Source organism: Myiozetetes cayanensis, unplaced genomic scaffold, assembly GCF_022539395.1.
Source record: "Myiozetetes cayanensis isolate MyiCay16 unplaced genomic scaffold, myiCay2020 scf5-8, whole genome shotgun sequence".
NCBI lineage: Eukaryota > Metazoa > Chordata > Aves > Passeriformes > Tyrannidae > Myiozetetes > Myiozetetes cayanensis.
This window is the reverse complement of record NW_026087742.1, coordinates 76,621,293-76,635,942: the sequence shown is the minus strand read 5'-3', so window position 1 is coordinate 76,635,942 and position 14,650 is coordinate 76,621,293. Positions and strand designations below refer to the sequence as shown.

Below are 14,650 nucleotides of genomic sequence, written 5' to 3'. Positions count from 1 at the left end.
TTTCTCCAGAAACCAGCTCATTCTGAAACTATAGGGAGTTCTGTCTGCAGCATAAAACAAGACAGTTCTTTGCTGCCAAGCTTATAAATCTAAGAAAGGTCCCAGAGCTGCAGCACCTACCAATGCACAGGTAACATACTTTGTGTATTACCTCACCAGGAGGCAGTAAAGCAGCAGCTGAATGCAGAAAGTAAGTAGTCTTCAAAGCTACCACATAAAAATATTATGCTTATGTACACTCCATCTTCCTAGCAGTACGAACCCTCAGCATATGCAAGAATCAGAAGAAACTATGCTTAATGGACATATTTGGCACAAGAAGGGTCCAGATAGGCAACCAATTGCACAGTGAATCAGACCTCCCAAACTGTTTACTTAGCTATCATCATTAGGGATAACAGCAAAGAAGCACGGAGGCACTCCCAAGTTCCTACATATGTACTTATATATATAAAGGTATATATTTATATGCATATACACCTTTGGCCTCATTCTGCACAACCCACCAACATACATGAGGACACAATCCCTCTGTCCTCCTACCTTGTGATTACACTCCTTAATCCAGTAAAACAAGGTATCCCCAGCTTCACTCACCTAGGGCACCACCAGCTTCCTGCCCCCCATATACTGACACTAAAGCACAAGTCCCAGACAAACAGGGCCAGTTGTAGGCACTGGAAGAAGAGCTGATTGCAGAAGTGATTGCTTTGTACAGTAGAAGCTACTGCCAAGCCACTCCTTGGGTAGGTACTGCTCTAAGACACAGCATCTGGAGGAAGAAGAGCAGCAGCTGTGATTTTGCACCACCATGATCCTTCATCCAATGCCAGCAGCACTCTGCGCAGCGGGAAACTCTGTCCCAGAGTACAGTGTGCACTTCTGAAATCTCTCCCTCCTCCACATCCTCTGTCTAGGCAGAGCTGCTAGGGGTGCACCTATCCACTCAGAACTGACAGGGCTCCCTTACTGATGGTAAAGTACTCAGACTTGCTTTTAGAAAGATCTAGACAAAAATGTTTTATTTACTTTGAAAATATTGTTTACATTTAAAACATTTCCCAGGAAAGAATTTTAATGACCTGTTTAAAAGCTATTATCAGCTGTGCACCACAACTGAAAGGGATGTAAGGCCTACATACACTACACAAGGAAGTTCAACTTTATAGTTTTGCCATAAGGAGCATTCTCTGCAAGATGGGAGACCTGGATTTCAGACCTGTTTCTAAACCTATTTATGCACCAGTATTAAAAAGGCATTTAATGAGAACAGAAACTATAGCAGCAAGAGTGATCTCAATCTCTTCTAACCACTAAGCTTCAGAGCTAAGTGAAGGCCCACTTGTTTCCCCTCTTTCATTCATAAACATGTCATTCATTCCTCTAAGGTCACTCAGCTTCATCAGGTGGAGAAAAGGACTTGCTTAGCTTGGCTGGCCTGGTATGTGGTGGTTAGACAAGGGAAGTAAAGACTCAAGCGTGCATCTCTTAACCTGAAGAGGGACTTTCACCTGGCTTTTCTACTTCTTGGGAGAGTAATTCAAATTGCTCTCTAATTATGTATTAACACAGGGTTTCTTTCATCCAAAAATAAAATAAAATACCAAGGACCACACATAAAATGCAGAAATACCTACCAGTTAGAGACTTGGCCAATTGGTTTTAAAGTATAATGAAAGTTCAGACATTTTTAGATCATGGGTTTGTATTAAGACAAGCATATAAGTTGTCATTTTCAGGTACAAATCATCCAAAATCCCTAAGTAAACAGGTCTATGATTAGGACTATGGATTAAATGCATTTGTGCAACTGTAAATTACAACTTGGGAGTTCTTGCACAAACACATACTCTATCTGTAAATACGCATTTTTCAAGTTTAACTGGTAAGAAGGATGTAAGCTTAAGTCTACAGCACGGTAGGTCTTACACTGCCTGTTAACTTAAGTTTCCAAACATACCACCACCACATCCCACAAACATAAGATAAGGGAAGTTAACAAGTAAAAATCTGTTACCCTTGCTGAAATTACATCTTTTTAATACACCATACTCCTTTCAACTACAACTCAGCTAAAATTATCTGGATTTGCTACAACTTTCAGGATTTCAGGGGCTTTTAAATTAGGTTGCATAAGTGAAATTTAGGTTCCAATGTTGCTCATATGTTTCACAAAATAACTAACCTAAAGCCTAAAGGTGATGTGTTGCAGTAAAAGAGATGGTAGAATTAAAATAAGAGCAGCATTTAGACCCACTCTTAGCAGTGCTGAGTCAATGTAACTATGGAAGTACAACTTGCTTTCCATTCTGCTCCACCTATCTATAGCTTGTCAGCTGGGGTCTGAATGCAGACGTTCCACTGCAAGGTACAACGAAAGCTGCAAAAGCTACACATATAAATTCACATAAATGAATTTATATTGCTGATTCAATATAGGAAAACCAAAAGCATTTATTAATGAATAAAGTCTACCCTAACTACTTTAAAATGTTCTTCTGTAAGGTATGTGCAGTGTAAGGATGGCAGCGATACTGAAAATACATTTTTCATGATAAATTCAAAATAATGCCATTACCTTGGTCTTTAGAAATCTCCTAACTGAAAAAGTTTGGACACACATTAAGAAATACCCACTACGAAAAAGTTGCAAGCCCTTAAAAATAGCAGTGCTTTGCCTCCTCCCTCCCCTTTCCCCTACTCACCCTCCTCCCCAATTTCAAAATACATCTTCCCCAGGCCTTGGTCTGGAATGGCAGTTTCTGTGAACAGACCATACCCGACCATACAATTAGCCATTATTATCATCATCATCATCATCACCTTTTATGCTCTTCTCTACATTAAGATGCAAATCCAACGGCTGTGGTCCAACTAAGTTATTTACAAGGGTTTCCCTTTCAGATGTCCAAGCCAAAGCTACAACCAGTTCTGCGATATAATTACAACCTCTCTCCACGGGCAATAACAGATCTCTGTCTGCGATGATCTGGCCAGCGGCATTTTCTCATCTATGCTACGGTTCAAACGGTTGCTATGATTTCAAATGGTGCATTTACCCTTATTTTAGCGCGACCGGCTGCATTTCAGCTGCCGACATCTGACTGACTGATGTACATCTAAACAACGCAGCGATCAGAAAAACAAACTGGCAGTAGGCACCAGTGTTTCACCGCTGTGGGTTCGTTCCTAATAGAGCGGCTGGCAACGACACCGTGGGAAATTTAAGGGAAACACCAGCACACAAGAGGCCTAAAGCTCACAGCCGGCACTTTCAGCGAGAAAGAGGCTGGCGTCCTGCACTTTTAAGAGCGGGAAGTTCATGGAGATACCTATGCAGGTATATGAACAGGCAGATCTCGTCTGCCGCACGAAAGCATCCAGGTACTCCCCTTGCACATCGGCCACGGCACGTCCCCTAAGAAAGTGCACTCGAGGGCTGACCCGATACAACATTCGGGGAACTGGTTATCCGCCCCCCGGTTCCAGCCTCTGCCCAGCTTCTCCGCCGCATTTCATACGGGAGCACTCCGAACTCCCCGCACACGCGAACGGGGGAGGGCGAACGGGGGAAGCCGCCAGAGCCCCGGCCCCTGCCCCCGCTCCGCCGCCCCGGGGCCGGCGCCCGCCCACGGGGAGCCCGGGGCTGCGGGCGCGGCACCGGTGGGGGCGGCGGGATGGGGGCTCGTCCTGCCGCCCGGGGGAAGGCGGGAGGGACGCGGGCGAGGGAAGGAAGCCGCGGGGCAGGCACCTGAGCGGGCGTGGGCAGCCCCCAGGCCGGAGATCCGGGCACCGGGGCAGGGAGGAGGGGACGGAGGGGGTGGGGGCGGGCGGCCCGCAGGCCTCGGCGGGGCGGGCCGGGCCGCAGGTGGGCGCCGGGCGCGGCCGCCGGAGGAGCGGCCGCCGGGCAAGTCACCTCTTGACGCGGATGATCTGGTCGCGCATGGGTCGGATGTCCTGGAAGCTCTGCTGGTTGACCAGGCTGTAGACGAGGATGAAGCCCTGCCCGTTCTTGATGTAGAGGTCCCGCATGGAGGCGAACTGCTCGGTACCCGCCGTGTCCAGGATCTCCAGGACGGAGGGGGAGGCGTCCACCTCGATCTCCTTGCGGTAGAAGTCCTCGATGGTGGGGTCGTACTTCTCGATGAAGGTGCCGGTCACGAACTGCACCGTGAGCGCCGACTTCCCCACCCCGCCCGAGCCCAGCACCACCACCTTGTACTCGCGCATCCTCCTGTCAGCGCGGACCGCCCGCCCGACCCGCACCTGCCGACGGCCCCTCCTCACCCCCCCGCCATCGGCCGCCCCGCCCTGTGCCCGCCGCCGCAGCCGCCTCCGCTCCGCTCCGCTCCCCGCCCGGCGGATGCTCCCGGCCGCCGCGGCGGCTCCTGGGCGGCGCTGCCGGCGGCGGGGCCGCGCTCACGGGCTGCGGCGCGGCCGGGGTGGGGCGGCGGCCCCGCCTCCTCCTTCCCGTGTCGCCACGGCAACAGCCAACGGGGCGGGACGGGGGGAAGAAAGAGCGGGGAGGAGGAGGAGGAGGAGGAGGAGGAGGACGGGCAGTGCCGCGTCACGTGGCGCGTGCCCCCCGCGCTCCCCCCGGGCGCGGCGGCCGCACGTGATGCCGCTGGCGGTAGCGCCGGTGCTGTGCCTGTGTCTGTGTCCTGTCCCTTCCCCGCCCGCCCCGTCCCTCGTCTGGCGCTGTCGCCCTGGAGACACGGCGTCCCGCTCCCGGGGCTCGGCCCGGCTCCGCCGCCGCGCGGGCCTCTCCAACCGGGAAGGGCCAACCGGCGGTCACGCGCGGGGGAGGGACGAGCCAATGGCAGAGCGGGCCGGCGCTCCCACGGTTCCGCTTCCCGCTGTGCTGGGGGAGGGAGGCGGCTCCGGCGTGGTAAGTTCGGGCAGCTTTGGACCTGGCGGCTCTCCGGCGGTGCCCGCGGCCGCCCTGTGAATCCCGCTCGTGGGTGTAAAAGCAAGTGGGATCCATAAAATCCACGGCGGCGATCCAGTGCCCCTTGGATCATGTGGACGCACTGCGGTCGGCACGCTGGGCTGTGCCTGAAAGGGATGGTCAGAGGTGTTTGTTGCCAGTGGGTGCCTGCCTTCTCGTCCCCTTCTGACAGAGAGGGGCATAGGAGAGGTGGTGGTACAGTTTGGGAAAAGCGCTCCATCAAAACAGGAAAATGAAGATGATTGATGAGATGGCATTCACAGTTCCTCATGGGAACCAGTATCGCTCTGGAAAGATGCTCACACTTGTATGATTGTCTTTCTGCTATGAGGCAGACTCCTTAACCTTTCTTTTTTTATTGGTTTTGTTTTCCTCAAACATCACTGGTTGGATGATTTGATAGAGGGACCAAAGGCTTCCTTTCCATTAAAGGCTTAAGGTTCAGCCAGAGCAGTTAGTCAGCTGTTCAGATGCTTTCTGAAAGCTGTTGGAAAAGGAGCTCGCTCCTGGTGCTGCATTTCTGGCTGTGCTGTTCTTCCCTTTGCGTTGTCACGTCTTCATCTGAAGTAAGGCCTGTGATGTCGGCCTGCTTTCCAGGCAAGTCTAGTTCTGCTTCCTTGTTGGCTTGTTTTCATGTTTCCAAACCTAACAGCGGCAAATGTATTTCTGGCTTTTTGGAGCACATTTGTCCTCTGTCCAAGTCTTTTGGTTTAATGCTTGCCTATGTGCAGTATTTTAAGCTTTCTAGTATTTTGCTTGGGCATTCTGTTTGGCTTTTCTTCCATGGATTTTTGATTATTTTTTTTTTTAACTGTAAAGTTTAAAACAAATATGTCTTAGTAGGATGCCCATAGCTTAGGTCTGTCAAGAAGAAAGAAGATTATTTGCTGAATTCTTGAAATGCCCATGCAGTTAAAAACCAGCAAAGTAAACTGGAAAGCACACACGTCTGAGCGATTAAAGTATATTCAGTACCAAGGAGGTACACAGAATTTGTACAGGACTGTCAGAATGCATTTGTAAACACTGCAGAGCCTGGCCAGTCTAGTCAGAATTGAGTAATAGTTTCAATGAATAATCTAATTTCTGTTGTGACTTGAGACCTTCAAGTAATAGAAATGAGACTACAAGAACATGTAATAGCACAAAATGCAAGATACTGCATGTATGGATTAATAACTATTTGTAGTGTAAGTCCAGGAACCCTCCATCAGAGTAATGGGAAAATACCTGGGTTTATTAGTCAACAATCAAAGGAAGCTGCCAATTTAATGTGGTTGTGAAAACAAATGTGACTGTGGTGTGCATACAGTCAAGCTTCTGGATTACTGGTGAGATATTACTCTGTCCAGTTCTGATAAATCATGTCCAGGAAAGAGGAACTTGTACAGAAATACATCCAGGAGGGTTACTGGAAACGAACAAAGCTTATCTGCAAGAGTACACTGGGAGTATTTGATTAACCTAGGAAAAGCAAATGCAAGGGAGGGTTATGAGTAACCAGTAAAGCAGGGTGGAGTCAAGCTCAAGCGAGAAGGCATTTAACCTAATGAACAACATTGTCAGAAGAGCACGGATCTAAGCTGATTATAACCTAGACAGAAAATTAAGCCCTATCTCAGTGCACTCAAGGTTTCAACTCCGTGAAGAACAGTGAAAGATGAACATATCTAACTTTAAAATGTGTTGCATATCAGAATAGGACGATTATGTGCAATCATGCAAAATAGATTTAAGTGATCAGTGCTGAAGGTAGGAGGTTTGGGCTTACCTTCTTATTCATCCTGAGGCGAACAACCTCCTGATGTTCAGTGCTTCTCAGAACAAAAGCTGTCGGCCGCTGGCTCATGACGAGGAGGGTAATTAGTGGGAAGGCAACAGTTCAGAGAGAGGTAACAGGAACGTTCCCACTTGAAAGTTTTACACCAGGTGTTCAGTCTCATAGATTTGATGGGCAGCAAAATGTCATTTCACTTAATAGTGTGTGCCGGGACCTAAGAAATGTACAAATTGGAAATACAGAGGAATGGTGTAGATAGCATGAAGGATATAAAAGAATAGGCAGGATGGTCAACTGGAGGAGGTGCTGGATGCCTTGAATGGATGGCTGTTACCAAGGATCTCACCATTTCAGTTGTGAGGCTGAACATCTCGCTGTTGCTCTGTTTTTCTAAACTTCATTTTTGATTTTGATTCATCTGACGAGAACAACAACATTGAAAATTCAGCTAATAAATGTTGGAGGCTCAGCCTCAACCCTAAGAACAAATATAGCATCAGTTATGTAGAGTTATTTATAGCGAGGTGGAAAATAGGGGGCCATTTAGGTAATGCCAGTTTTTCTTTTATGCATGTTGCTTATACTTTTGCTATGCTTTGCTGAAGAGCAGGAGAAAAAAAAAAAAAGTAGTAAATTTCAGGGAAAGAGAAACTTCCTGCCGCAGAAGATTGAATTGGGCAAAGCTTGGCAGGCAAATATCTCAGCCCACAGCATGCTTTCCCAGCATGACTTCCTTTGTAGCTTCTCATAGGAGACTCAAGAGTCATCTAGTCCCTTTGTGCTGGATGGCTGGGTTTTTGCTGGCTTCCTAAGATTTAGGAACTGCAGTTTTATTGCTCGCTTCTCAAGTCTTTTTATGTCTTATATTGAACTGTCTTATTTCAGACTTCAGCAGCCTGTGGCTAACCGCACCATCTTATGGTAGGCTGGAGTTTCTCAATAAATACTGAATTTTTATCTTATGCAGCAACCAACACAATATTTCTTTTTTTTCTTTTTTTTGCTAGCTATTGTAGCCTCTGTCTATACATTAGGGAAAGAGGAAAAAGGCTTTTAACATCTATTTTCATCCCAAAGTCGGGGTTTGCTAATTCTTCACTACTAACAGGATCAGTCACAAGATGTAAAGTGTAGCAATATGAAAAATGAGGGAATCCATAGCCCTTTACCCCTGAGAGCTGATGATGGTCTTCTGACACTGAAGCACAAGAAAATGTGTGAAATAAAGCTTGTCTGTTCTACAAACTGCTCTGGTGTATATTTTGTTTTTCATTGTCAAGTTTTCTTTTAAGTGCATATTAGTAGAACAACATGATTACCATCCTTGCTTACCATTGTGTCTTTACATTCCAACTGTCAATGCAGTTCTGTCTTCACATGGATTTCTCCTAACCATGTGTCATTACAGTATTTAGGAAGCAAAGGATTGAGATTTTGCTTAGTCTTTAATGTCTCTTGCTAAATTATTTTATTAGTACCGTCCATGAAGTTGTTGTCAAATTCAGGACACAACTAGCTGTAGTGAAATGTGGCTGACTTTACTTACTCTATCCTTAATATTTTCAGGTGATCACACTGTTAATTTCCCTTTCATACTGGCAGTAATGTTGTCCCTTTTTTTTACCAACTGCAAAATTTTACACATTTAACATCTTAGTTCATGCTTTCTAAATGAGAGCAGGAAAAACCTGAGTGTACCTGTAAAGGGAAAGAAGGTTGGACAATCCTCCATCCTGTCTGGCAGCAGTCAGGTGACAGCTCTGATCACCCAATAGCCCAACCAGTGGCAGCCAACACTGTCTCCAGCCTGGTGGAGGATGCAGGGTTTGGGATTTAACTTACCGCGCTCTTAGTGCATGTTACAGAAGTAGGGTTTCATTAACTTCACTACTTGCTGGCCAGTTTGAGTTTCCTGGGTTTTTTTTGGTTTGTTCTTGAGGAAATCTAGCCACTTGTTTTTGAAGGCACAGTAGGTGTGCTTTAGTTTTGTAGTGGTAAAGCCTTGTGTGAGCTCTGAGTGAGATGACCTTTGTGTCTGTGCCAAGCCTTACCAAAGCCAGAGGTGCTCTGTGAAAGATGAGGTAGCAGCTCTCCGTAGATCTCATTGTAAGATCAGAGTCAAAATTTGCAGTGATCAGTTGCAGTCATCAGCATCTGCATTGGTTGGGGTTAACGTTTCCCTTTGTGCAGGGAGTTTCCATGTACCATCTTGGACTCAGCCCGCAAATATGGTAAACTAGGGTGCACAGGGGCTGAGGCTCACATCATCTATGAAGTGTAGCAAGCATGATGGTGGTTAGCATTGCCATAATTTAGTTCTGGTACCTGGTTTTGGGAAGTCAATTCACAAAGCTGAGGTAAATCTTGGCAAAATTGAGACTAGCACTCACATTTCCAGCAATCAAGCATGCTGAGTGGGGATATCTTAAACCAGCTGATTGGAAATGTTCTGTGGACAGCTTTTTTCTCCTCGCTTTAAATTGCTTATAGCCTTCACTTAAGCACATTGAGAGTCAGGGAGCCAAAATCTGAAGTGGTCTCTTGCACTTCCTGTGACTCCATAGGGGGGTAGTAAGCAGACCCTGCAAGGTTACTGTGTTGTCTTCCCCACTCAGCTCAGACCCACACTGCTTTTCTCCCTCTTAAAACAGTGCTGGGCCATTTCAGCTCACTGAATTTGTAGAAAGCTAATCCAGACTACAAATTGTTATATAATTGCTAGCTGCCAGGGGCTCAGCCGTGAAAGAGGAACAGAGTTAACACCATCCTCAACCTGAAACAGTTTAACCCCCCACCTATTAATTCCCAAGAGAGTGTTTTGTGTTGTGAAGGAAAACAAACTAGATTACATTCCAGCAGAATGAGATTCAATTAATGTGTTTTACCTTACAACTAGAGAGGACAACAAGTGTGAACACAATTACTGTGGCTTCACCAATAGATACTTATTAAATTGCCGTAGCTGCCAGTTTGAATTGTGTGCTCCAGTCCCCAGGGTTTGGGTTCTTCTGTTTTTTACAGTTTGAAAGAGACAGAGACAATAGGAATAGGCATACCAAAGTCTTCTCTCAGTCATAATTTAATTTGCTAACCAGAAAGGAACATTAAGGTGGCTTCAGTCCCATGGGTTAATTTCAGAGGAGGGCTGGTTTGATAGGTCTCCCGATCCCCACAGCTTTCTCATTATCGATCCTGTCATTGAAGGTTAATTGTTCAAAGCAAGGGGATCACTTGTTGAGGGGGAGGGCTGATGTTTTTTTAACTATTTTGTGCAGTCAGATAGATATCGCTGTCATGTAATAAGGTAGTTGTATTTATTTGAAGATGGTGGTTAAATTTAAAAAGAATAATTGCTCCTGACCCCTCTTTTTATTAATAGTGAAAATTTGATCAAACTGTTCCCCAAAGTGCCAAGAAATCTAAGTGAAAATAGTATGATTTAGCTTGTGGCCTGATTTTTACTGTTTTCAGTGGAGTTTTTGTGGACTTCTGCTGAGGTATTATAGCATTTCACAACAAAGTTTTCCTTGCCTCCCATAAAGCAAACAAGAAACCTTGATGGTGCTATAATTTTAATGAAAACTTCCGCTGCATATTTACATTTTGTAAGAAATATTCATCTGCCAGTAAAGTTAAGTTAAATAGGTGTTGTTCAGATGTAAGTTCAAAACAGGAAGTAAATTTCAGGATATAAAAAAGCACAGCAAAATAAACTAAACCCAGGTAATTTATTATTCCATTTGACTCTTTCATTCTTTCTCTTTATGATGTTCAAAAATAGATCAACCTCAAGACTTAAGAGAAAGTAAAGACAATGATAGTCTGTTTTGATTAAGGTACAGAAGTCTTGCAATATCTGTCACAAGTCTCATAGCCATTTTTTTCTGAGTCAGACTTGAAATAAGTTTAATAATCAGCATATAAGCATCAGGACTTGTATTCCATAAGCATTAGATTTTGTAAGCGTCAATAAAAAATTAATTTTACAGTTACAATAATATTTTCTTTTTACATGGTTATTTTTAGCAAAATATTCAGAACTGAAATTGCAAGATGCCTTAATTGCTGTGTTATACTGTAAATTAAAATAAGATTTCCAATATGCTTTTTACATAAAGGGTGGGGCAGCATTTAATCTTCATTTCATGTAATCCAGTCATAACTTAGATGAGTTCAATTCCCTACATGCACTGATAACTGAGTAGGTCATTTTGGTGCATGTCTGAATAATGGATTTGTCCTGAATGTTCGGATTGATGTCATCTGTTGTAGGCAGTGAAGCCAGTTGCTCTGCCTGGTATCCAGATCAAAGGGTGAAAGACCCCTGAAGAGAGGGAGGTTTTAAGGCCACTGCCTGAGCCCCCAAAAAAGATTCAGCGGCCAGTTTGCCAGCAAACGCTGACCCTGTCTCCGTACACAAATAGGTGGATAAGTGCTCCCAGCTCATGTATGGGCCCTCCCTCCCTCAGTAAATGCACAGAGAGGAGATAATTTGGGGATCACGTGGGTGTGGGGAGGCAGGTCTCACCTGTAGAGTAACTTTTCTCTTTCTACCTGAAGGTCTTTTGGAGTTTCCACTTCTAGGAGCTTCTTGAGCCCAACCTCTAATTAGTGGAACAGGAAGTTTTAACTAAATGCTTCAGAATCAGGAGTTTCATATATCATCTTTATCAACATAGGAGTTACTAACTGCTGGCCTTCAGAGATAAACATTAAAGGCCTGAAAGTCATTGTATCCCAACACTGACTATTGGATTTGCCTTTTGGTCTTTAGATAGTGTTGCTTCTTTTTGCTACTTCCTTACAGGTTAAGTGTTTGGGTTTTTTAACAGAAGCCAGGAATCTCATGTTCTTGATTCCAGTATCTGGTGCTTTAAAATGACCCAATATCATAAATTTATGATAAAATCAGAAGTTTGGGCAACAGTGACTATGGACGGAGTAAAAATAACTAATCATTCTGAGGCTGAAGAAAAGATTCATGAAAGGGAAAACCAAAAGGAACTGAATCTGTGAGGTGTACAGAGCTCTCATACTCTTCTTTAGGTCTTCAGTGCTGTACACAAATGCAACACTGTGACTACTGCATTCCAGCAAACTTTCAGAGCTGTGTTATAGTGGGAGGCCTGTGCAAGCATGACATATGCATATGCTGCTTTAAGAAACACAGCTCATTTGCTTGAGGAACGTAATACAAAGAATTAGCCCCAGCCCCTCTTGACATTTCCTCTTGGGGTTTCAGTGAGGGCTGATACAACTGCAGATAGATGCTTGCAAACTAATTTGGGAGTAACCCACAACACACCAAACAAATCCACAATATTAGATTTTTCTAGAATTATTTTGGAACTTTCACTGCACAGAGATGAACACTATCAGGATAGCTTTTCTGGGACAGATTCCAACAAGATTTCCTCATGGGTTTGGGATAAACATAGTGGTATATTAGATGACTGTTGAAAATGCTAAAACTGCTCCATAACAATCTTCTCAAGGCAGTCTGTGTCTGTGATTTTCTGTCTTTATTCTGGTCCTCCTGTCATCTTCCAAGTCAATTTTCTTTTCTCACACTTGAATCTCTTTTCCAGTTACTCAGTAATGGGAGAAAAATACACAAATTTTATTTTTTTAATTATTTTTACTTCAAGAGTTTGATGCAGCAGTGCAAGGGTGTTACCTTTTTAGGAAGTTGTTTTGGCTTTTTTGTTTGTTTGTTTGTTTTTGTTTGTTTTTTTTTTTTTTGTTTGTTTTTTTCCCATGGAATTAAAGATTCATAGAATGGTTTTTGTTAGAAGAGACCTTAAAAATCACCTAGTTCCAATCCTCCTGCCATGGGCAGGGATGCCACTCACTTGATCAGGTTGCTCTGGGTCTGTCCAGCTTGGCCTTGAATGCTTCCAGGAAACTTCTCTGGGCAACACATTCCACTGCCTCACTATCCTCACAGTACAGAATTTCTTCCTAATATCTAATCTAAAATCTCTCCTCTTTTAGTTTAAAGCTGTTCCCCCTTATCCTATCACTGTAAAAGTGAAAAAAAAAAAACCCAACCTTTAGGTAAAAATTATGATGACTCAGCTTTTTCATGAGCTGGGACGTAATTCACCCCAACAACTACATCCCATCCTGGCAGCTCTTAGTAAAATATAGTTGTTTAATAAAAAAGCCTAATAATATGTGTTACAATATAACATCCTTATATTTACTTTTGCTTCCTGTACTTTGCATTGCGGTTTCATTAACTCTGCTCTTGCATCAAACATAAAGATTGCTTACAACTGAAATCCTTGATTTGCATTCATGCAAAGGAGAGAAGATCTTGAAAAGATCCCGAGTTGTGTTTACCACTGTCTTTGGATGAAGATACAAGCATCCAGTGTAAATACAGAGGCCTATGTTATCCCTGAGGGAGACCACCCAGAGTCTAAAGACCTGGGACCACAGTATCCAGACTCCCTGCACTTGCTCCAAATCTTCTGTTTTGGGACCTGGAGCAATGCAGTGGTACTTGCACCATACTGAGAAGTAAGTGGGTTTGTGGAGGCTGGTGCCATGTGGGCACAGTGCTCTTTGGTCAGGCTTCCTGCTGATCCAGGCCCCCATCAATGCTCCTCACCCCAACTGGATGCAAACACATCTGAAGGCAGGGGCAATGTCTGCTGGAGGCTGCTCAGTTGATCTCTGCTTTATGCCAGTCATTCTTTTAAGTTAAAAACAATTTAATGGGCCATTCTCAGTAGTTTCAGCTGGGAGGGCATCATACCTTATGCAGGCAGCAGATAATCTGGACACCACATAAGTATGCAGGGAGGAATCATGGAAATTGATGATCCAAAAGGAAATGAGACCTGCTTGGTGGATGACAGCTGGCAATAAATGACTGCAGATTTGAGCTGGGAGAGCATGGGGTAAGGGATATTTCTACACAGCCCTGGTGTGGAGGGGTCTCCTGCAGTACCCCTCTGTGACTCTTGGCCTTCAGTACCTAAATCATCTGTGAAGGTTGTTCAAGAGCTCCCAAGTCATTCAGGTGTTTGAGGAACGTTATCCTGTATAGCTTTCTGGCTGCAGTCTCTAAGGGGCTACAGCAGGGCATTTGTGTCCCTCAAGGATTTTAAAACTTGGAACAAAACCCAAAAAATAATCATTTAGGGCTCCAAAATAATTCTTCACAAGAAGAAATAGCTGCAGGTTAATGTGGGAGGAAGAGAAACCAAGCTAGTAGTAGCTCCAGATCAGCCACGAACAGAAGTGCTACGTACCAGGTGGTGATATACGCAGAACAGCACTATACCTGCCCATCTCCACTTTGGTGTAGGTGTGGCTACAGCTCATATTAGGGCTAACTGCATGTGTGGGAACTGTGACTATGCAGCCTGGTGTCTGTGTTGTGTCCAGGGGGAATAAATGTGTGTCCCCCTGCTTCCTACATGGCTGTAGTCTGGGTACTGGAGCTCCATCTCATTTGAAGGTGGGGTGGGGTGGGTGCTTGTGTGTTAGCTGTGGTTGCTATTGTGCAGCTCCTGTGCTGGCATGCATCACACCAGTTTAGAGAAAATACATTTGAATCAGGTGACACATTTTTCCTTACAACAGAGGGAGATATGAGCAGCAAAATTACTGTGGCCCTGTAATGTTCTCTTAACCATACAAATCAGCCGCCACCTGTCTAGTTAAGTTGTAGCTTTTCTTAAAATACTCTTACAAGCGAAGTTTTGACATTATTAAAAGTGTGCTGGTGTAGTATTTTAAAAAGTGATAATTTAATTTGCATATATTGCCTAAGTACTGTATGTGTATATGCATGTGTGTGTGTGTGTCTGTATTTAAGAACACATAAAGGAAATTAAAGAACAAGAACGATCTTTGCTGCAATGTTTTCCATAGACTTGAAAGCCTTCAGCCAGTGTCTCAGCCGCTAT

General features: G+C 44.5%; 1 protein-coding gene across 1 annotated transcript in view; it reads right to left on the bottom strand.

Moving 5' to 3' along the window:
- The window catches only part of RAP2A (RAP2A, member of RAS oncogene family), a 33,800-nt gene extending 29,553 nt beyond the window's left edge, over nucleotides 1-4,247 (bottom strand). The window contains exon 1 of the mRNA XM_050332463.1: nucleotides 3,917-4,247. Coding sequence (XP_050188420.1) covers nucleotides 3,917-4,230 — 314 coding nt within the window. The 5' untranslated portion in view covers nucleotides 4,231-4,247. The remainder of the gene's footprint in view (nucleotides 1-3,916) is intronic.
- Nucleotides 4,248-14,650: the final 10,403 nt, after the last annotated feature.